Source organism: Acartia tonsa, chromosome 9, assembly GCF_053477335.1.
Source record: "Acartia tonsa isolate MP-2025a chromosome 9, ASM5347733v1, whole genome shotgun sequence".
NCBI lineage: Eukaryota > Metazoa > Arthropoda > Copepoda > Calanoida > Acartiidae > Acartia > Acartia tonsa.
In genome coordinates, this window is record NC_137268.1 from 5,092,885 (window position 1) to 5,117,847 (window position 24,963).

At 31.5% G+C, this 24,963-nt stretch overlaps 1 protein-coding gene across 2 annotated transcripts in view; it reads left to right on the plus strand.

Moving 5' to 3' along the window:
• Positions 1–24,417, plus strand: part of LOC145328062 (dixin-like) — a 62,469-nt gene extending 38,052 nt beyond the window's left edge. Inside the window, exons 5-18 of one of the 2 annotated variants that reach the window (XM_080171615.1) lie at positions 1,618–1,725; positions 2,192–2,278; positions 2,595–3,014; positions 3,374–3,529; positions 3,744–3,867; positions 4,147–4,332; positions 4,703–5,353; positions 7,056–7,157; positions 16,614–16,770; positions 17,118–17,270; positions 17,774–17,842; positions 18,817–18,977; positions 19,698–20,061; positions 23,763–24,417. In XM_080171615.1, coding sequence (XP_080027741.1) covers positions 1,618–1,725; positions 2,192–2,278; positions 2,595–3,014; positions 3,374–3,529; positions 3,744–3,867; positions 4,147–4,332; positions 4,703–5,353; positions 7,056–7,157; positions 16,614–16,770; positions 17,118–17,270; positions 17,774–17,842; positions 18,817–18,977; positions 19,698–20,061; positions 23,763–23,831 — 2,807 coding nt within the window. In that variant the 3' untranslated portion in view covers positions 23,832–24,417. The remainder of the gene's footprint in view (positions 1–1,617; positions 1,726–2,191; positions 2,279–2,594; positions 3,015–3,373; positions 3,530–3,743; positions 3,868–4,146; positions 4,333–4,702; positions 5,354–7,055; positions 7,158–16,613; positions 16,771–17,117; positions 17,271–17,773; positions 17,843–18,816; positions 18,978–19,697; positions 20,062–23,762) is intronic. The other variant, XM_080171616.1, reaches the window with a different exon arrangement.
• The last annotated feature ends 546 nt before the right edge of the window (positions 24,418–24,963 follow it).

Below are 24,963 nucleotides of genomic sequence, written 5' to 3' on the forward strand. Positions count from 1 at the left end.
TATGTATATACCCTGAAGAGTAGAATCCGATCGGTTCAGTGGTTACCGAGATCTTAAGCTTCATACGGACAGACATAAAGCTACTTTCATATTATAGATATCATCTAGGGGTTATATTTTCTAGGGGAGGAAGGGAAAGAAATATAGCGTTAAAACATTATCAAGCTTAAGTTTGTTAAAGGAGGGTAAAGGCAATACAATGGGTCAAAAACCATTCAAGGACCTAAGTGAAGCTTTACTGAAATGGAGAATTTAATTGGTTCAGTAGTTAGCGAGTTCTTGAAACAATTTTTTAACAGACCATACTACTTCATAACACATAGTTCTTACTTCTTACTTATAATTTAGTCTCTTTAAAAAGATTCAAAATGCAATCATATATTGTAAAACAATTGTCTGCCATTAATAAAATGTTAAAAAGTAACTTATTTACTAAGTATATTTGCGATTACTTTTATTTAATGAAATCTTCCAATTTTTAACATGTACAAAACGGCCTGCTTAATTGCTTCAAGATCCATGTCAGATCTATATAGGAAATAAATGTCTATAAACGAGCTCAAGTTTTCCAAGGAATATATGATTAAAACTCATAGTGCTCCAATAATCCATAATAAACTCTCATTACCCAGAACGATAAGACCCATTATTTTACTTTATTAAAAATAAATTCATTTTTTTCATTTCATGTTGCTATTTACCTTATATTGATGTATTTAATTTCTAATCATAAAAAAGAAAATTTAAATTTATAATATGATAAATTTAAGAAAACTATGTTTTAAAAGAATTCGATTGTGGCGACATTTTGTGTGTTCAAATATTAAACTAAAATTGTAATCATCATCATTAACCCTTTGGTGATGGTAATGTAAAGAAAAAAATATAATTTAAAAAAATCTTTTAAAAATCATTTAAATCATTAAATATTTACTTTCTTTTAGATAGTAATGCCGGTTGAGGAAAATAGATTTATTGAGAAATAGATATGCATATAGAAAACTAGCCAATAGGGAGATAATTATATCGAGCCAACTCTAGTGTTTATATATATACTACTTTATATAATAGGACAATTAAATGCATAATGACCTAACACTAGTTTCAATTGGTTTTAAAATTTAAAAGTTCACTGACCAATAAATAGAAATTTTACATTAAGCTTTTTTAATGTTTTATATTATCATGTAATATCTTTTATGGCTATCTAAAAGTTCATTTTTATGTATTATAAATATTTAGATAAAATTTTTTTCAAAAAAAGTTAATTTAAAAAAAAAAAATTAACTAGTATTTAATATCAGCCGCGCTGATTAAATTATTTTTTGCTTGTTTATTGATTGCAAAAAAAATCTGTAATAATTATTAAAATTTGAAAGTGTCGTCTGTTTATCTATCTTAACTATCCTTCTATCTACCCATGCATATATATAGACGTCCGAGGGTGGGGGTATAGGTATTTTTACCCCCATCAATCTTTGAAAGCCCACATTTTACCCCTACAATTTTTTTAGAAATATAATACCCTCCTCAAACTTTCGAAACCCCTTATTATACCCCCCCATCAAAATAAAAAGCCTGAACGTTTCTGAATCTTTTTAAGCTTTTATTTTTCAGGGTATATCGTGTTGAAACGGCAGCAGTTGGAGCACCGTCAGTCCCAGGTTCAGTCACCAGGTGGGGATAGAACTCAACACACGCTTGACCAAAGCCAGTCACCATTAGGTAAGTAAATAAATATTATAACAGGACATATGAAGAATTAAGAAAACATAAATCACTACGTATTATAGACAGATTTACGCGAATATTAAAATGAAACATTATTAGATTAAAACCAGTATCAAATTCATGATTTTTATTTTATTATTGGTGGAAAATTGTCTGAAATACGATGCCATATATGATTTTTGATTTTTCAGTATGGCTTAGAATCATTTCTAATCCAGATATTAATAGCCAGTCTGAACAGTAGAACAGTAGACAAAATTGAAAAGACAATAAAAATGAATCTTAGAATAAAAAAAGGAGTAAGGTCTGATGTAAAAGATCGCCAAAACAGGCAGAACAAATGCATTTTGCTTTATAGAGAAACATCTATATGCAATAAATATATTATTTATTTCTTGGATCTTACAGCATACTATCATCTCCTCTAATAAAATGAAACTTGTAGTTGACTAATTTTTAGGTTACCATGAAGAGTCAAGACAATTTTCATTTGAAAGTGGAGTGAAGCGGTCACCCTCCTCCCCAAATAAATACTTCTCCGTCAAAGGTAATTTTTAAGATCATCTTAATCTACCTTAAAGTAATTTTATTTGTGTTGCATAAGATCAATAAAACGGCAATTTATTACACTAGTTCCCAAAGTTTAATGATAACGTTTTCTTATTCGTTGGCTTAACAACTTCGGGGACTTCTATTGACTTTTAATGGGGTGATTCATTAGGTTGAGTGTCCAAAATTTTCAACCACTACTTTAATTTACAGAAGGGGTAATCATTTGGGATGTACATTAATTTATAGGCAATTGTCTTATCCCTATATATACATGGATAGATATGTAAATTCTTAATTGTTTCATGTTTAAGGTTTTCAACAAATGGTTCAGCTGCACAAGCCCCAAGAACAAAATGAGAAATATTTTTCTGTCGACGCCTCCTTTCTGTCCAACAACCCCGACGCCCGCCAAAAAATCCGCCAAAGCGTTACCGCCGAAACGTACAAAAAGCCCGAATTTGAAGGCCTCTACAGTAACAGTGAAAAACAGCGGGACCGTGAGCCGTTACCCGAATACATCAAACCGCCACCCCCGCCAATTACCGCCAAAAAGCCGGTGTTTGACAACAGCAATCCGCCGCCACTGCCCCCATACCAAAGACCGCCGCCACCGAAAGGATTGCGGGATCAACAACAACCACAACATCAAAATCCGCCGCTGAATCCGGAAAATCCGCAAAGGACAGAAAGTGGAGAACGCAGCAATCTGGCTGATAGCAAAAATATTTCAGGTATCAATAGTATAATCTCTACACATAATTGGTTATTTGAAAATCACGAAATATAGAATTTCATCCTTTCATCTAATTTATTCCAGCATTGCTTCGAAACCGATTGATATCCGCTGGATTAGAAGCCATATTGAAAAATCATGTATCGTATAGTATTATATTCAGTTTTCCACGAATATAAAAATGTACAATCATAATATTAAAACTAGTTTTATTAGCCTGTGCCTTTGGCATCTCGGGGTGAACAAAACTGGTTTAAATCTTACAATTGTACACTTTTATATCCGCGGAAAGCTGTTTATAATATTATTAAATTACCATTCCTGGCTTTAGTGTTCTATATGTTCATTTTTTATTAGGTTCCGTATCTTGGTTAGAATGGACACAGCAACTGCAAGCCTACATCGCCTGGGTCAACTCACAGCTTAGGAAACGGCCGGGACTCAAACCTGTCAAGGACCTGAGGACTGACCTTCAATCTGGAGAAGTTTTAGCTCAGCTTATTGAAATTATATGTAAGTTTTTTTTTCTTTAAACTTTAAAGTAAAATAATAAAGGGGGCAGGGGTTGAATAAAAGTATGGGTGGAACCCTGTACCTACTTTCTATTGGGCTGGCCGTTCCTTCGGCATCTCGGGGAAAAAAAACTGGGTTTAATATAATAATTTATCATTTTGATATCCACGAAAAGCTGTCTGTAATACGATCAAAAATAACTGTTCTGTTTTAGCTGGGGAAGAATTGTATGGAATCCAGTACAAGCCTGAATCATTGCAAGGGATGAGAGAAAATTTAGAAAGAGTGCTTCAGTTTATGGGGACTAAACATATCAAGATGCATAATATTACAGCCAGGTAAAATACACATTGATAAATAGTTTGACTGATGGATTGTTGGATAGATAGAAAGATAATAATATTGCTAGATCGATTTATTATTACTTGAAGGATGCTCCAGATTATCGTGTAATCTGATAAAGTGGTGCTCGCAGCTGGCTAAAATAAAATTACTCCCCATCCACCCTTATTATTCCATCCCCTCACCCTGATTGAACGAAAAGAACTAATAAATGAGGTCCATATCAGCAAGAAAGTAAGATGATTAGACAACTTGATTTTTTTTTCATTTTTTAGGGAACTGTTAGAAGGAAACCTGAAGTCGGTAATGCGGCTGATCCTAGCCCTAGCAGCACACTACAAACCACAGTCTGTCAAACATCATGATACTAGCATGGATAGTAACAGCAATAGTAATCAAGATAACATCCACAAGACAACTGGCAATGGCAGAGTTGCTGACAATGACGATGTTGTAAACAGGTAACATTAATGTAATATTTGTCTTAGACAGGTTTTAGGCTAGTTTTGTCGTGCATAGTGGAGAATTAAGCCTTTAAGTTAAATAGCTACAGTTAGTTGGGTGACGCTTTAATTAGAGAGGGAGAGGACATTGGGCTGTTTATTAAACTAGTCCCCATAGTTTTCATATTCGTTGTCTTAACAACTTTGTTGACTTTTATTGAATTTTTATTGGTAGGTTTATTACGTTGAGTGTCCAAACGGAAATCGTAATTTTGTTTTTTTATTGGCCATTGTCTTATCCCTTTAGATCCCTGCTCTTAAATCCCCTCTATATAATTTAAATGAAGTGTTACAGAAAAGAAAATTATAAAAATGATAATTTTTCCAGGTATAAGAAGCGACAACCAGCTGAAAGTCCTAAGACCAGCGTCGAGACTCAAACAATGTCCTCCATAATTGCCAACCGACCTCACCCCCATAACAGTAATGGACCATCATCCCTTCCTGTCCTTCCCTTGGGGCCGCTGCCACCTCCCCCCGGACATTTTAATAATTTAAACAAGAATGTCAACATGCTGGGAAGCACAGCTAACTCTACAAACACATCAACCTCAACGTCTGCAAGCACTGCAAATACATCCACCGAAAGTAACACATCCAGCGTTGCCTCGCCGCGGTCACCAACAATCGGCCTACAACGCGGCCTCACCAACGAAGGTTTTGTCCGCAGCGGCTCGGGCCGCAAGCTGCCGCAAATCCCCGAACGCAACCGCAGCAACACACTGCCCACACGAAAACCATCCGATGATGGCGATGATGATGATATTGAAAGCGGCAATGATTTAAGCATTGATAATGCCAACATCAAAATTGCGGCGAACAGCAAGAATAGTAATAACAAACCAAAAGCGCTGGAGTTTTGGGAATCTATGGAAAATTTGGAGCGGAATGATTTCAGATATAACACGATACATCGAATGTCTGTTGGCAGAAGGATGCTGCCGAAGCCGCCAAATGCAAGCGATGCCTGCCATTCTAGGTTTGTTTATCACTCTTAGATCAAGATGTTAAGGGAGGGAGGAGACATTTGGCTGTTTATGACACTAGTCTCCAAAGTTTTACTATTTGCTAGTTTAAGAACTTTGGGGACTTTTCTTGAATTTTAATTGATTGGTTCATTAAGTTAAGTGTCCAATCGTTTTAACCACTAATTTTAAAAAGCGGTCATTTTGTGTATTATCATTGGGGATGTACCAAATTAAACGGCAATTGTCTTATCCTTTTAGATCCCTGAAGAAATTACGTTCTGATGGATAAAAATAGAAAAACAGACAGACTTACTATAGTATAGACAAATAGATTTTGAAGATTAGACAAATTGAGATGGGTACATAGATAGATAGAGACATACATAGATAGATATTTATGTGTATCAAGGTTACTCAGTACATGAATTTATGTTTTATCATTAACAAAAGAGAAATTGCAAAAATAATGACAATACTATTACAAAAAAGTCCAATTTCATAGATACAGTGATATGACATTGAAAGAAATTCTCCACCGCTATTACCCCGCATATTAAATGGGCTGTTTATTAAACTACTCCCCAAAGTTTTATAATAATTATTTCTTATTCGTTGACTTAACTACTTTGGGAACTTTAATGAATTTTGATTGTTTGATTCATTTAATTGAATGTTTAAACGTTTACTCCGTAAATTTTCATCTAAAGAAGGGGTATTATGTGTACCATCGTTGGGGATGTACATTAATTTATCGGCAATTGTCAGATCCTCTGGGGAAGATGGGACTATTTTATCTGGCATTGTCCCTGCCATCCGTCCCTGTGTCCAAACTACACATGATTCTATATAATGACAAGTCATAAAACACAAACAAACACATGTATGTATGGATTAGTGTTTTCTAAATGTAACATAGATCTTTTGAATCAAAAAATGTGTTCCATATGAATGGCACATTGACATGTTTGGAATTAAAAAAGAAAAATTATTAAATTGGTCTGAAGCAGTTTATAGTACCTAATAAAATATGACGCTATTTAAAATATGACAAATGATAGGCCAGAATACATTTATATTAACCAATAATAAAATGTATGCTGGCCTATCATTTTATAACAATTTTCTACAATATGTTCTAAAAACTAATAAAAATTGGTAGTTTTTTGTTGATACCAAAACTACATACATTTTGGTTAAATTGATGATTTGGCAAAACGACAAGCTACATCAATGTCAATTATTAGTAGGCGTCCATTTAAAATCACCCAATAAATCGTTTTATAGATTAGCTAATAGCAACTAAAAGTATTTGGACTGTTTTAATTAAAAGTTTTACTTATAATGAATAGCGTCATATATTTTAGTAAGGGTAGATTTTTCTTAAATAATTGTTTGCTTTTAAATATTTGAATTTTCTTTTAAATAAAATTAATGGTAGCACTGTATGGACCTATTATTAGGTATACTAATATTTCGGCTGTCATTGTAATTTTTAGTTTTACAAATGTATTTTTGTATCTGTCTTTCCGCCTATATTTACGCAGGGGGCATTGATAGATAAAGAGGTGGATAGAAGAATAGATTTATTATAGCTTGGATCTTATCATGTACTCTAATTAAGTGAAACTTGTAGCTAGCTAAAATAAAATCCGCCCCTTTTACGTAATAATTAACCTAAAACAATAGAGTGATAAACATGATGACCAATGCTAGATCTCAATCCATTGACCGCGGGGATGACAAGAGCAGCCTCAATTCTAGCTTCGCCTCTGGCCCGGCGTCTCTACCTATACATTCTGTGCCCCATTCTCCAAGGTAAGAAATGTTTTTTTTTATATTACAATATTATTAATTTTAAGATTTTTATTGTAATATACATGGAAAATTGCCTGTATTACGATGCTTTACATGATTTTTCAGTATGACTAAAAACTGGTTCTAATCCATCGGATGTTAATCTTGAATATAATTTCTGAAAATTGAAAAAATGCATTTATTAAACTACAATTACTACATCTTACCTACCTAAAAACTATTTATAGAGTAACTCTATTGCTTACAGCAGGTTTTAAGCTAAATCTTAATACAATTGGACAAATAAAGCCATGAAACTAACTCCCAGACATTACAGTGGTCGAGGTGTTTAATTAAAAAGTTTTCTGAATATTTTGTCGCGGTTAAGAAATTCCAAACACACATTCCACACATAAATTTCTTAAACGGCTGGTTTCCCAGTTATACAGTATATTTATAATAACAGTACAGTTAAATGGTTATACAAAATGTGATTTTACACAAAACAAATCTTATAAAACCCGCCAAAGTGACTTTCATGGAATATTGGTTTGTTACTGACTTTTAATTTTTTGTACTTTGGAATTTTAACAAGGACAAAATTTCCATAAAAATATGCCTTACCCTATGAAGAAAATAACAGTTTTTTTTTATAAAAAAATTGCATTTTACTTTTTATTATTAGCAATAAACTTTTTTTTTATTGTAGGTACCATAATTTTATGTTTATTTTTTTTGCAAATCACCAATTTAACATGAAATAAAAGCAATAATTAAAAGAAAATAAGGAAAATTATGCCCATTATAAGTGCAGCAATAAAAAATTGCATGAATTAAAAACAGCAAAGTGTTATACAGTAATATTAAGAGAAATATGAACCTGTAATCAATATTTACTAAATCCTTATATATAAGTTACAATATCTAGTTCTTTCTGTCTATACAGATGGATCTCGCTAACCGCTGAATCTATATGGTTCTCCTTTACAGTGCAGTGTAGCTTCTCAAAGGTCCTGGTAACTATTTTGGGGTAGGGCACTACCACCCTTTTAAGAGATATAATCCCTAGAAAAATTATTCCCTGCAATTTTTTAACTTTTTCTCTTTTTCTTTTTAAACTAAAAATCAAAAGTAGTCGACTTCCTTAAACCTCCTCCAACTTAAGTGCCCCTAGAGGCACATTAAGGCGTTGCCGCTAGTATCTTATAATGCAAAATTGTCAGTCTATTGGAAAGACTGCAGTACCTTCCTACACCTAACTTTAGGAGTAGCTAATTCACTTAACATAATATTACCTAATAACTATTGTAGTGTTATAACAATATACACTTCAACAATTTTGTGGTGAGTAGCACTGGAGAAATTTTTTTAAATTGCAATTTTTGTTCTTCAAGGATTAGGTTTCCCTACATTTGTTATCCAAGCCTAAATGCTAGATTAGTTATTTATCTTATCTTATTATAGATAGCTTTCCGCGGATATAAAAATGAAAAATTATGAGATTAAAACCACCGGCCTAACTGGGCTAGCAAAACTGGTATAAATTGTTGGATTTTTGTTATAATATTCGTAGAAATTTGTCTTTAAAACGACGCTATCTATAATTTTTAAGTATGGCCTAGAACCAGTTCTAATCCAGCAAGTATTAATCAATATTTTTGTAAACATATCTGTCTTATTCTTCATATGGTTTCGGTAATTGCTGATTTATTGTTCTTGCACAAAAAAAAAAATTTATTATAATCCTTTTTCCCTAAAGCATCCATTAAAAAAACAAATATCAGAAAAGTATGAAATGGCAAATAGAGAAAATTTCAATAACTATAAATCATAAAAATGTCGAAAAATGTTAACTTTCTTTTTTGTCGATTTATTTCTTTTTCTTAATTTTGATCATATTTTTTTCCTCTAAAAAAGAAATCGAAAAATGAATTTTTTCTAATAATTTTGGAATTTGGAATTTAAAATTTTAAAACAAATCTTCCGTAAATTATTGAAGAATGTGGTTTGAATATTAGGCATTTTTCTCATTTATCCCCAATTTTTTATGCTTGATAACTTTGAGGCTTTAACTTTTCCGTTTCAAAAGCATATGCTAAATTAGATAATGATATTTGAACTTAAATAACACCGTTAAACATGCTCTATTAGTTTTAAACCCCCTTTTGCAACTCCATGTATGGTTACCTTGGTCAGTACCAGGGATCTAAAGGGATAAGACAATGGCCGATAAATTGTTGTACATCACCAATGCTTATTCACAAAATTACCTCTTGTAGATTACAATTAGTCGTTGAAACGTTATGACACTCAACCAAGGAACCAAATAATCAATTAATCAGTATTCAATAAGAGTCCCTTAAGTTGTTAAGCCAACAAATAACAAAACGTTATTATAAAACTTTGGGGAATAGTGTAATGAACAGGCCATTGTCCCCTCCCTCCCTGGTTAGTACAGAGAGGTTGTGTATTATTTATTGCTCGCCGGACTGTTTTCTCCCAGCAGGAGCCAAACTCTGACAAAATAGTAACCAACATGTTTCAATTTATCGTATTTTTGTCAAAATAAGTAGATTGTAATTTTCTACCGTGTAGTTATTGAACAAAATTTCTTGAAATTTCTGAAATGATATACTTGAAAATGATTGTGTTTTTGTGACTATACCAATCTTACTTAAAACATCTCTGAACTGCATTAATTGTTTTCAACTATGATTCCTTTTAATTAGATTGAACATTTAAGCACAAAATAAAATAAAATTCATTAAACAATCCTTCCAATGATAAGAAAAAGAGTACATTTTAATTAATAATAAGAAATATGCTTAATCGTATGTCAATAATCATGAATTAATAAATGCTATTCTTTTTCGGCCTTGTTAAAATATCTTCAGCATTTTTCCAAAGTTGATGCCAATAGTGATTAGCAAGGTTTTCATAATTATTGCACAGCTCTCTGGTTTGTTAAGTTGGCACAATTATACTTACACTGTACACATGCATCTTCATAAAAAAGATTATCCCTAGGAAACTTTACTAAAATGATTGGTGCATAGTAATCTTTATTTGAACTGGAATTCATACTTACAACTGCTATTTACAATTTCAATTTTGAGTAATAAATGTTTTTTGAAGCAAAATATCCCAAAAATTACCTCATATTTTCGGAGAAAAATTGTCAATGCATATCTTTGATGGTTTTATACTATTTTACCCATATCACTATTAGGGGCAAAACAAACCCTTTTCAAAATGGATGTATTATTATAATTTCTTTATCTATATTAAATTAACATTAAAGATTAGTAGTACCAGTGTAGTATATAATATTTGAACTACACTGAAAAATCTGCAAATCTTTCTGAGACAAAGAATTTTTAACACACAATATTAAAATTACTGTTGGATAACTCCCAAACAAATGCAATTTGAAATGAACAGTTATTTGGAGTCATAATTTTAAAAGTGTCAAAATAATATATTACCTTTAATTTTTGTGTTCAAATAAACATACATTTAAAAGTTTTTTGTTTATACTATTGTAACTATTATCTCATTTTAAGATTTTCACAGTTCTTTTCATCTTTTGACCATTGCTAATTTTCTTAAATTTTCCCTTAATTTTGTTTACCCTGTTTCTTTGGTTTTATAGATACTGGAGGTTGTTCTCTTGGCATGAACCCGACACATAGTTGATTGTGGTGAATATAGATAGTCTTATAAGATATAATGCCATAAGACATAATAACTACATAAACACTAAATAGCCCCTCCAAAATAATTTACTTTCAAGGCCGAACTTTGTACATTTAAAAAGTAAATTTTTTTTCCTAACATAACTACAACAATTGTATTAGTACTAGCGGCTCTGCGCCACTAGTTTTTAGGTGCTCTATATTGAAAAAATATGGAAGGGCAGAAAAATAGCTTTAATCCATACCTACCCAGACTTTTTATAAAAATATTTTAGCCTAAAACCATCCCGAGACCTGTAAGAAGCTTCACTGTAAAAGATGATTATATCGGTTCAGCGGTTATCGAGATCCTTCGCTACAGACATAACAGAGCTTACTACTTTATATATTAGGATAGATGTATAATCTAGAAAACTACCTGAGCTGGATCTTTAAATCATTTCAATGGTGATCTAAACCACCCCGCGCGAAATTTCAGCCAATCACAGCGGCTGATTTTTAAAATGCGCCGCTGTGATTGGCTGAAATTTCGCGCGGGGTGGTTTAGATCACCATTGAAATGATTTAAAGATCCAGCTCTGGTGTAAGGGGTGGAACCCTTTTTGTTTGCTAGTAAATTGCTTTCTGTTCTTATGTAGAGATTCTGCTTTCTTAATATTTTCGACGCTACTAGCTGATTTCAAAGACCCAATACAAAATAGGGACAGGGTCCTCACACTGCTCCCTATATTCTTTTACTTTAATATGAATACTATGTTTATTAGGAAGTGAAGGGGGTTGATTTAATATCCCATATAACCTGCATAGGATAATGTTATTATAATGGTCATGGCAAATCATTGCGCCCATACATCATACTATTGTTTAAACCCTTTAACTTTTATAAAATGTTCATACATAAAAAACCAAACAATGAAGAAGTATAAAATTTGGGATAAACAGGTGTTTATGATACCCCTCATTTTACCCCCCTCAAATTATTTTAAATACATTTAATTACCTCCCGGACCCTTATAGCTTTTAAATAAAATAATCTTACCCCCTTTAAAAATAAATGCTTAGATTCCCTGGAAGTTGGTATAACCATTCCGTTAGATATGTATATATATTTTTTTGACAGTTTTGCATGACGTTCCAATTGTCTATTCATCTTTTATTATATGCCGCATCATCAAATAGTTGCGCATTTTAGAGATCTTAAATAACATGAAATCACAGCAAAACCCATACTTTAAGTACCCTAATAATGTGTTAAAATATCCCTGCAAAAGAATGTTTTTGGAAATCTGTTAAAGTTTCTTTTCTTTTTCTCTTTTGCATACCTTAGCACGGTTGCAAATTTTTTGCTTAAAATTAGCGAGCTTCTACAAATTCCTTTTAATTAAGTACATGGAAAGACCCCCCCCCCCCAAAAAAAAAAAATTAAGGGGAAGACGAAAAAATATTAGTTATCTTTAGTATTAATGAAGGTATTTAAAATGGAGATTTCAGATTAGACATTTTTTTGTGTTCATCTATGCGTAATACCTTTACATAAAATGACACCTTAAAGCTAAGGATAGGGAGAAAGATAAAACTAAAATATGAGATCAAACAGACAAAAAAAATAGTATCATTGATTCAGAAAAAAAATAAACTTTGCTTTATTTTTCTTAAAGAAGGGTTGCTATTCTCCTTATCTTTTATTTCATTAGTTTTTAAACATTAAATAATTTTAATCAGTTTAAAGCTTGCAAGGAGAAAACTATCGTTATTTAAGGATGTTAAAGTCAAAACAAAATCAATTTTAAATATGCTTGAGAAAAAAAATAAAATAAGTTTGAGCAAGACGATGTTAAATGCATTATCTATAAAAAATAATTATTGACGGACAAAGTTAATTTTAAGTTTCAAAACGAAGTAGTGAGTAAAAAGTTAAAGTCATGAAGTTGTGAAATGCAACTGAAAGGACAAGTATTCCAAAAATATTTTCCTTTTCATTAAATTTACACAATGGGGGGGGGGGGATCCTTATTTTAGCCAGCGACAAGTTTCACTTTATTGGATTACATGATAATAATAAATTCATTATTATTTGTTTATTAGAATATTTATTCCAGCCAATGTTGAAATGAAAAGCTATTATACAATTAAAGGTTGTATGCATAGCCACAGGCAAGAAAAGTGTCGCTGTAATCATTTAATTTCTATGTACAATTTCAAAAAAAAGTCTCATTTAGTTTTTACTAGTACTTAGAGTACAATTTAAATAAATGGATTTCCTCGTATTCATTCGAATCCGGTGGATAGGAACCGGTTCTCATTCATACGAAAAAACTATGTCTAGCATCGTATTATATCCAGCTTTCTACGAATATAAAAATGTACAATCATAAGATTACAACCAGTTTTTTTAGCCCGTGCCTACGGCACCTAGGGGCTAAAAACAGGTTTTAATCATATAATTGTACATTCTATATCCGCGGAAAGCCGTTTATGATACGATGCGAGAAATAACTATTCTTTTAGGTTTTTAAAACAAACTAAAGAGCTAGAAACCATTGATCCTAATGAATTTTATGCATAGTACATTTCTTTTACGTTGCAAAAATTTTAAAACTCATTTTAAATGCAGTCTATTCTGTTCAATATTTTATTACTTTCGGCACTGAAAAAGACATTTATCTAAGATTAAGTAGGAGGGAATTTGTTGTTACATAATTTTATGTTAAAACTAACTCAGATACATTTATATTTCTTTATAGTAAAACTTGTTTTTGCAAAAGACATTAAAAATTATATTTAAAAGTTATTTTAAATAACTAAAGAGATAGATAGATACATAGTTGTCATAGTTTATCAGTTCGAAAAATATCTTACTCCCAAAATTTAAATGATTTTGAGTTCTGAACATTTTGCTTTGTTTTGTGGTAATCAGAACATAAAATATTAATCTTACAAATTGTAGTATATGTTAATTTTTTGAATTCTTATCTTTTGAATTTGAGAGTGGGGATGGGGAATTATTATTCACTTTTTTCCATCCCTGTATTTATTTTGGCATTTAATGACAAATTTCCCCTGCCAATATATCCACCTTTATCTTATATCCATTGTTAGAAAAATATCTATTTCATTTTAACAAGAGTTATTGTAAAGAAATCAACAATAATAAAGTTAGATAATTAATCAGTACAAAACCATAAATAGAACCCCAAACCCCCGCAGTGCATATTTTAACAGATGGAGCAAAAAAAGGATGATTTTGAACACCCCTGCTTAGCGGGTGTTACATAGTGAACACCCCTAACCGAGTATTGCTTTATTTTTGGACGCCCCTAGTGAGATTTGCCCCCTAGGTATATATCTATATTAGCACGTGTGGTATGTTTGAAAAACCAAGGAATAGAGAAAGTTATTCTGAAAACAAATATTTAACTTAATTGAACAAAGTTAATATCATTATCCCTTTGAATATAAAATTATCTTTTAAAAAATTTGGTAGCGAGTTTTTTTTCTAGAGAATATTTCTCCTGGGAGGGTGGTGTAAACCACCCTTAAAATAGTTTTAAATCTTTAAACCTGTGAGACGCTACACTTTAAAGCAGAACCATATCGGTTTAGTGGTTAGTGAGTTCCTATGGTACAGACAGACACATAGAAAAGAAGGCACCCTGTTACTTTTATATAAGAATTATAATCTTATCTAATAAATTTTCATTGGAATATTTATCTCTGTCCTGTAAAAACCAGAGTTACAAAATTTTTGTCAAGTTTATCCACCCTTCCCCTGGTTGCAATATTACCACATACATTTTTTTAATAGCGCAGCTACTTTAGAATTAGAGCCTGGCTGTACGTCCGTCCGTACGATACTGCCACTCACGCAAACTTAAACTTTATTCATCATAAAAGTTGTCGTTTAAACGAAGCAGCTTATAGTGCCTATAAAATATAACGTCATACAAAACCAATGAAAGGCCAGTATACATTGTAATTAACCAACGGTAAAATGTATCCTGGCCTATCATTGGTCATTGTATAAGCTGCTTCCGTTTAAACTAAACATTTACAAGTAAATTCGGTTGATATTGCTGCACTACATATGGGCAAAATTGGACTTGCTCTTATTTTTATATAGTTATCAACGTAAAACTTGCTTCAAATTGGCTTAAAAGAGTTAACTTATAACTTGATGGAATAAAAAAAGTTTTTGGGATCTTGATACTCAAAATGAACAAATTATAAGAAACAATTCAATTAAACCCTAAAGATGGCATTTTTACAGTGTCTTTATAAGACTGGTGCCAGATATTATGTATAGATTAATTTCTAGGGACAGGAAGATGTTTTCCAGTTTGGCTTCAAAATCGATTTATATCCTTTAGTTTAGAACCGGTTATCAGCCATACCGAAAAATCATGTATAGCATCGTATTATAGACAATTTTCTATGAATAATATGTGAAAATAATCAAATTATAATTAGTTTTATTCGCAGGGCCTTCGGTCTCTCGGGGCTACCAAAATTGTTTTAAATCTTTTTTCATTTTAATATCCGCGGAAAGCTGCCTTATTTTGTATCAAAGAATCGATCAGATTCTCCTTTTATCCTAAGAATACCTAACCATGTGAATGTATATTCTGTTGGGGCCAAATGTGTCACCATACAACTATGATTGAGTACCCAAATTTTACAAAACAGTTTCATTCAAATATGCGGCAAATAAGATGTTTCTTCAATATAAATAATTTGAAAAGTTTACCAGTTTTAAATTACTTTGAAACTAGCGGTTATGCCAAAAAAAGGCCTCTTTGTAAAATCGAGAAAAGTAATTTTTTTTGAGTATTTATGATTTCTCTTAGAAGGGTGGTGGTACCCTCCCCCAAAATAGTTAAAAACCTTTCCGGGACCTATGAGAAGCTACCCTGTTAAGGAGAACCTGATAGGTTCAGCGGTTTGGGAGATCCGTCGTTACAAACAAACAGACAGACAGACAAACACTTGTCCTGTTACTCTATTTTAAGGATATCAATAATAAGTTTATTTGATATATGGCTTTCAAACTGATTAATATCCGCTGGTTTACAACCGGTTGTCATCCATACTGAAAATTCATGTATAATATCGTATTATATACATCCTTCCGCGGATATTAAAATGAATAATTTAAAGATTAAAACCAATGTTGTTTGCCTCAATAATAATGCGATGTATAACTATTCAAATTTTGAAAATGAAAAAAAAACATTCTGGTCAATCGTAAATGTTTTGCTATTTTTTGTTGTTGATGTTAGGCTTGAACATTAAATACAAAAATTTAAGTTATTAGAATAAACATGCTTTTGTCCATTTCTAAATTTTTACAATAGACTTGTTTCAAAAGTGACAGTTAAAGTCAATTTGTACTTTTTTTCTAACATAGAAAAATTATGCATATTTTTGTTCTTGTTTAAACCAAAAATGAAGGACATTTTAATAGATTTCACATAGCATCTTCAACTAAATCACGACAAAAAAACTTTAAATTTCATGTTAAAAATACAAGGTTATTATTTTTATTTTTCCAAATAAGAAGCATCTTAGTGCCTAATAAAAAATGACGCCATACAATACAAATGACCAATGATAGGCCAGTATGCATTTTGCCATTGGTCAATATAAATGTATACTGGCATCTGATGTCAATTTTATTAAGCATTAAAAGCTGCATCCAAAACAAACTTACATTTTAAAATGCAGTTTAAATTGTACAAAACAAAAATTCCCCCACTCTTTTACTAATCAATAGTTGTATATTTAGAGGGCTGCACAAGAAGATCCCGCCAGACGGAGCTAGTCTCCAGAGTGAGAACAGTGGCTCTGATATGGAACAGAGGAGAGAGGGGGAGGGATCCTCGGACAAGAATTCTCCCCCCACAAGTGTGGTCCTGCTGGGACAGGCAGATACAAATTTACAGGTAATAAATTGTAAACAAAAATAAAAATTAGTGGCGAGGTAATGTATATAGAATACGTGGATATAATGAGATGGGAAAATTTGTAGTATATCTAGAGTTGTTAATGTGAACCTTTTTCATGGGTAAGTAGGTCCATCCAGTAGGAGGGTAGGGGTTAAGGTTATTTTAGCCTGCTGTGAGTATTACTTTATTAGAGTACATGAAAATCTGATGCAACATCCAAGTAATAATATATCGATTGACAGACGAGAAAAGTGGACAAATGATCAAACAAAAATCTCAAAACTTTGACGTTGAAGGTTTAAAAACCAGCAAATTCAAAATCTATAAGATATTTATATTTTCAGGACAAATCGTATGAGTGGGAGAGCCGTGGGTATGACACAGGGAAGTGGGGCCAGTACGAGTCGGAGAAGAACTGTGAGCGCCCCGTACCTTACTCCGTCCTACTCCAAGAATTAAACCATGCAAAGAAACAACTTGAAGAGCTTTATAATTTGGTAAGTCACTTGTGACATGGTGTTGGACATTTTATTTGCAATTTTTCAAAGAATTTTTTTTTCATATTTTCACAATGCAAGCACAAATGAGCATTTTGATTTTTTACCACTTTTGGCATGAATAATTTTTATTTTAGGCTTTTTAACTTATTTCATTATAAAATTTGGCTTTGGCATCCTTTTTACTAACCCATTAACTTAAGGGACATTTTTATTAGTTTCCATTAATATCAAAAAGAAAGGAGACAATTGGCTGTTAATTTCACTAATAACCAAAGTTTTGTAATAACGTTTTCTTATTCGTAGGCTTAAGAACTTTGGGGACTTTTAATTGGTTGACTCAATAATTTAAGTGTTCAAACGTTTTAACCATTAATTTTAATCTACTTAAGAGGTAATGTTGTGCAGCATTATTGGGGATGTACATCAATTTATCGCCCATTGTCTTATCCCTTTAATTAAAACAATCTATTATCAAATTTAAAAAGAGAACAAATTTTTAGTTGCTCCATCCCTTGGATATTGAGAATAGTATATATATTCCCGCCGGCACCCACGGCCACTCCGCCCAGGTTGGTCACACACCCCATTGCACTGACAAATATGCAACCTAGCACAGATAGACAAAAATGCAATGGTGCACAATTGATAATTGTTTGATTGTCTGCACCAGAAAAAAAAGCATCTGCATATTTGCATTATCATAAAAACAGTTAAATGTGCTTCAGACAATTTGTTTTTTTGCCTGCGCTTGAAATAATTGGAAATATTTTACAGCACTTTCAACTTATTAGTTATCAAAAACATGGCAGTGTTTGGATTTTTGGTGACTGACCACTTGCCTGAGCAATATATATTATTATTTTTAATCACTGCACTATAAAGTATGGATCTTCACTAATAGGCATAAGGGCAACAGATGGCTTTTAGGTGGTTGCTATAATGGTTGTTTTATCATTAAAAGTATAGACAAAAGTACAACATAATATTTTCTGCTAGTTGCTTAAAACTGTATTCGATTTTTTTTATTTTAAAAACAATTTGATGACATATTAATTATAAGTTTTTTGCACTATAATCAGCATGTTAACATAAATATTCCACCATGCATGAAATTAAGTATGAACATCCGTATTCATAATTTATAATTAAACAAAACACAAAAAAGGATGAATAAAAAAATATAAAATCTTTTTATATTGTTAATACATAAATAGCTTTCTTTTAAAAACTTCTTTATGGTACTTGAATTATACCTAAACTACCCATACTTTTTAACCTAAAAAAGTTTTTAAAAATACACTATTATAAAATGTAGGGTACAGTGGGGACTAAAGGGCAATGGCATATGAATAATTAAGCAGTTTTAAGGACAAAACTTAATTAATCTCCATTAACATATTTCTATTTCCCAAAACTACAAAAATAATAAAAATAAACTAATAATCATAAACTTACAATTGGCATGAACTTAAAACCTAAAATACTTTCTTTGTTATTTTAATTTAAAATCATATTTTTGTTCATAACTTTTAAATTCATTTAGGGTATCCCAACGGATTCAGATTCTGTTTCTCGTTTGAAAAGCCTGTTGAAGGCCAAGACAGAGACCAAGAGCGAGTCAGAGAGACGTCTGATCAGCGGAGATTTTAACGAGGAGCTTCAAGTAGCCAGGGAGGCCATTGCTAGTCTCAGAACCATGTTCAGGTATAGATAGATAAATGGCATCGTATTATAGACAGCTTTCCGTTGATATAAAAATGGAAAACAGTAAAAGTGTCTGACTATGAACAAATTAACAATTAACCAATGAGAGGCCGCTATATATTTTACCATTGTGAATACTGGCTTCTCATTGGTTAATTGTTAATTTTTTCTGACGTCATAGTCCGACACTTTTACTGTTTTCTAAAAATGAAAAGGTATATTATTAAAAACGGTTATGTTAATGATAATTTAATGATTTTTATTTTGATATTCGTGGAAAATTGTCTGTAATATGATGCTATACATGTTTTTTTTAGTATGGCCGAGAACCGGTTCTAATCCAGCGGTTATTAATCTTTAACTATTTCGAAGCCATACTTGAAGAAATTAGATAGAAATAGATTCATTGTTAGGTCAAGTTAGTTTTTACAGGTTTAGTTTTGGTTAACTACCGGAATTCAAGGCGTCCTACAGGGCAATGTCCTTGGGTATAGATAGTGGGTTCAATTAAATTGAAACATATATGTTCCAACCAAATCAATTCAGTGGTTAGTAAGATCTTTAGCTACAGACAAAATACCGTACTACTTTAAATAATTGGCTAGATTGATAAATATTTGAATAGAAGTGTATTTAAATAAAATATATACTGAAATAAAAAGAAAGATAGATAGATATAGAAATGAATACATAAAGTTACTAAGTATTTCTCTATTGCAGGGAATCTGATCCTGGACACCACATCCTCGACACCCTGGACCAGTGTATTAACATTATTGTAGAGAAGGCCTCCAACTCAACACCCTCTGTAACTTCAAACACCAACGAATCCTCAACGAAAAACACCGCCGTTTCTTTAGCGGCCGACAGCGGGAAACCATCGGCGGATGAGACGGAAAAACAACCGCCGACAACCAAAATTATCTACTTCATGCCACGGTCAGCCACCCCGTTCATGACCAGTGTTGGCAAGCCGGTTGGGCAGGTGACCCTGCGGGATTTCAAGGCGGTGTTTGACCGGCCTGGGTTTTACCGGTACCACATCAAGAATACGGATACAGAGTATGGCATGGTTAAAGAAGAGGTAAGTTTTATATTCATTATAGAGTAGCCTTCCTATTTTGTCCGTATGATATCTTCATATTTTTTTCCAGAAGAGTCCATAAGAAAATCGATATATAATTATTTGGATGTTGCGCTTGATTTTCAAGTACTATAAAGGGATACTCGCAGCTGGCTAAAATATCAATAACACCTCCAATCCCATCCACTCCTTTATCCTATACTCTCTCTTCCTATTGTATGAACAAACTGACCAATAATTGATGCCTAAATTGAGACAATTTTTCCCATATCATACTATCCACGTATATCCTATATCCATTACTTTAACACAAAGACTAATACGATTTTAAAAAGTCATGTATCCGTGTTATCATTAGAAATAGATTTATACCATTACAAATTATTTTACTGTTTTGTTTTTTGATGTCTTTTGTTAGCTAGATAGCTAGATAGATAGCTAATGTGATAGATAAACAAGAAACATGATTTGAAATGACTTTATTTGACACTCCTTTTCCGGTATATATTTGAAATAACAAAAAAGATTATTTGATTTGATTTTTTAAAATCTTCAAAACAAAAACACAAAAATGTACCAAATGTCAAATCATCTAGCTAAAAAATATCTTAAATGTGGTTTTAAAACATTTGGTAAACCTAATATATTTTTTTTATAGATAAAACGAAAATAAACTAAAGATCAGCTAAACATTTTACAAAACAAAGTCATATATTTCAATTCCAGGGTTTATGTTTAAAAAAAAGAGTTATAAGGATAGACTTAAACTTACTTATTTTATTTAAATATCCAAACCCTTAATAAAATATGATTAAATCAGCTGAACAGCAGTCTGACTGCTAAATATTTTTTTTATGCTTTGATACATGCTATATATTGAGAATCTACCCAAAAAAATTAAGATATATGTCCTTTCTAGCTAATGACTTACAAAGCAAATTACATTTTTTGTTACGGATATACTTCTCTTAAAGAGAAGCCCCACTAATTTTTTGGGGCTATTACATAAACAATAAATTTTGATCAGCAAGTGAATATCTAATCTAAAACGGTGGACAAGTTTATTAAATTCAATGAAGCATAGAGTAGAGTTATATTGACCTTATAAAGTCAAATAAAATTGTAGTTTTAACCATTATACAGCAGTTTTGGATATTAAATATTGTTAAATATCATCTTTTTGCAATATGTTAAAAAATATTCATGGATTTTAAAAAGTTTGTAGATATGTTTCTTGTTTTTTTTTCATTTTATATTAAGCCTTATTTTTTTGCTTAAATCATTGTCTAAGTTTATTTTTCTTCATCCTATCCTATTTTATAAAGTAGTAAGTGGTTTTTGTCTGTCCCGAAGGATCTCGCGTACCGCTGAACCGATATTGTTCTCCTTTACAGTGAAGCTTCTTATAGGTCCTGGGAAGGTTTTAAAATATTTTTGGGGAGAGTATGTTCACCCTCCCCCCCCCCAAAAAAAAAATTAATATCTTTTTACTCTTTTGAACACAAATTTGAAATCGGATGAGGTCGACTTTTCCCCCTCCTACCTTAAGTGCCCCTAGAGGCTTCTAGGGGGCGTAGCCGCTAGTAATTTATAAAGCTATGATGCAAAATAATTTTATTGGTGTACTTTTAACATATTTACCATTTTTAATTTTTTTATCTATTGAATACTTGTGATACTGTAAATCTACCAGTCTAGCAGTTTTAAGATCTTAATGAACACACAGACACACATCAGTACACGTGTTCCATTCTTAATAAATTTTTGGCATAATTCAGCATGTTTTGGCAAATAGTAAAGTGTTTGTAATCGTGAACCTTAAAATTATTTTTCAACTTAATTCAATTTAGCAAAAGTCTGCTTAGTAAAGTACACCAAGACATTTTTTAACAGGGATCTAAAGGGATTAGATAATGGCTGATAAATTAAAAAAATACCCCAATGATGATACACAAAATTACCCCCTTTGTAACGTATTATTAGTGGGCGAAAGATTTGAACACTCAACTTAATAAACCAACCAATCAAAAATCCCCAAAGTTGTTAAGCCAATGAATTAGAAAACGTTATTATAAAACTTTGGGGACTAGTGTATTGTACAGCCAATTGTCTCCTTTATCCTGCACATTTAACCCTAAGCCGTATATCAATACCCATTATGACGGTTTTACGGATAGATTTTTGTTATAAGGAAGCTGCGCCACTTTTATTACAAATATTTTTTTGTTGGTTTTAGGGAACCTTATCAGAGAAGAAAGGGGCAATGGGCTATTTCTTACACTAGTCCCCAAAGTTTTATAATGACGTTTTATTAATTGTAGGCTTAACAACTTTTGGAACTAAATTTTGATTGGTTGGTACACTAAGCTGAGTGTTCAAACGTTTCAATCTACAGAAGGAGTAATTTTGTGTGTAACCATTGGGAATATACAACAATTTATCGGCCACTGTCTTATCCCTTTAAATCCCTGGAACTTTATGGTAAGGGTTGCGCACCAAACATAACCTTTAAAAACCATAAAAAATTATCGGTCATGAATTGGGGATATTTACTTACACACCGAATAGGGATAACAGTTCTAATTTATTCGATACTAGCGGCTTCGCCCCTAGCCTCTAAGGGCTTTGCTCCAAGAGATGATACATTTTTTTTTGGCGAAATACGTAAAAGGACAAAGGAAATCTTCTACAAAAAAAATGTGGGGGGATTTTTTGTTTTTTGGGGATTGGGGGTGTCCCACCCCCCAAGAAAATAGCCTAAAACCACCACAGGACCAGTAGGTATATTCCCTGAAGAGTAGAATCCGATCGGTTCAGTGGTTACCGAGATCTTAAGGGACGGACAAACGGACAGACAGACGGACAGACATCGTACTACTTTGTATTATAGATATTATTACTTGGATGTTGCATCAGATTTCCATGTATTCTAATAAAGTAACACTCACAGCTAGCTAGAATAACGATACCAAGCATCAACCCACCTTTTCACCAACCCCTCCCCTCCTACTGAAAAAACTTGCTAATAAATGAGGTCCATATTAGCAACGTAAATTACCGACAAATAATGTATCAATAATGATTTATCACTTATTCCACATCCCTTTCTAAATCAAAAAACGTAGATATCGGGCATATTAGTTCAATGTATAAAGTATGGATGTATAATACAGGACAACTACGTGACCCAAGTGGTGGAGACTCTTTTTCGTCTGCTAGCATATTGCGGTCAGGTTTTTTCGCAGGAACTTGGCTGTTTTTTTTCTCATGAACTATTAGCCCCCTATATTCTTTTACATTAATATTAGTTCTAAAAATGTATTAAAATATTATTTTTGGAACACCTTTCCTTATCCTGAAAATTGAATGCTACAGTTATAGTTTGCTAAACATTTATACCAAATTTATAGTTTATTTATTTATTTTATCTTGAATAATATAAAAATTAACCTTTATAGTATTTTAGACAACAAAAATTCATAAATTTGTTTTTGTCGAATATAAATTATTTTGACATCGAATTGCAATATCGTTAATTTTAGCACGCTGGAAACTTAATCACTTTATTGGAGTACATACAAATTTGGGGCAACATCCAAGTGATTGTATATCGTTTTCTATATTATTAATATTATATAAAACTAATATACTATATACTAATAAATAAAAAAATGTATCAATTAACTTTTATTTTATTTCAGATCTCCGAGGATGACCGAGTTCTACCTGGAAACTCTGGAAAAATTGTTCTCTGGGTTGAAGAAGAATAAAAACACAAAAAATACAAAGTTAATAGGAGCCCTTTAAAGCTCTAACTTGTTATAAAGTAGCTTTGCTACTAAAAAGGTAGTTAAAAATACCTAAAAAGAACAGTTTAAAAGGCGAAATAAAGCCTTGAACCTCGCACTTAGAGCTTTATTTAAAAATATGTAAAAATAAAATTTCAACAAAAAATTTGTGAATGTTTTAGAATCTTTAAAATTAATGCAAAAAGTTAACTAAATTTTTAAATGCACTGTTTGTTTATAAAACTTAAATAATTCTCTTTATTTTTAGACATAAAAATAAAGAAGAAATATGTAAAAAAGAAACAGCACATTAATGTACAACACAAAAGAAATAATGTAATTTTATTAAAAAACTAAATTTAATTCATTTTTTATCAAATGAATATACGTAAAAAAACTTGGTTAATCTGTGATAAATAAAAATATTTTTACTGTAAATTATAAAAAATACAAATTGTTTGTATGTAAATATTTGTTTTATGTACTATACATATTTCATAATCATTAATAATGTATTATTTTGTATTTTTACCTTCCAGTTTATATGAAATAAAGTCTTATAATCAAACATTTTTGAAAGTTTATTTCAAACAAGTTTGACAACATCCATAAAAGTGAAGCTCTGAAACGATAGAGAAACGAATATTAACAATTGTATAATGTCATAACTGAATAAGCAGAATATATAAGTCTAAACAATTGTTAGTAAAATTGTTGGAAAACTGCTTACTTGCAGGATAATGTTTGAGGACATACTTATATTTTTAAGACTTGATTATAGAGAGGATTCGCTTATAATGTTGTAAATTTTTGTTCTAGGAATCAGTATTTCAAAAATCAGATTAATCGAATAATTATAATGTATAACAAGGATGACAACATCCATAATAGCGAAGCTCTAAAATAGTAGGACAAACGAACATTAATACTTGTAGAGTGTCAAAACTGAAAAATCAGAACACAATTGTATACATGTCGAATCAAAATTGTAAGTAAATTTGTTTTTAAAAATGCTTAAATACAGGATGAGTTTTAAGGACATGCTTATGTTTTTAAGACTTGATTATAGAGATGCTTCACTTATAACATTATACTTTGTTGTCCTATGAATCAG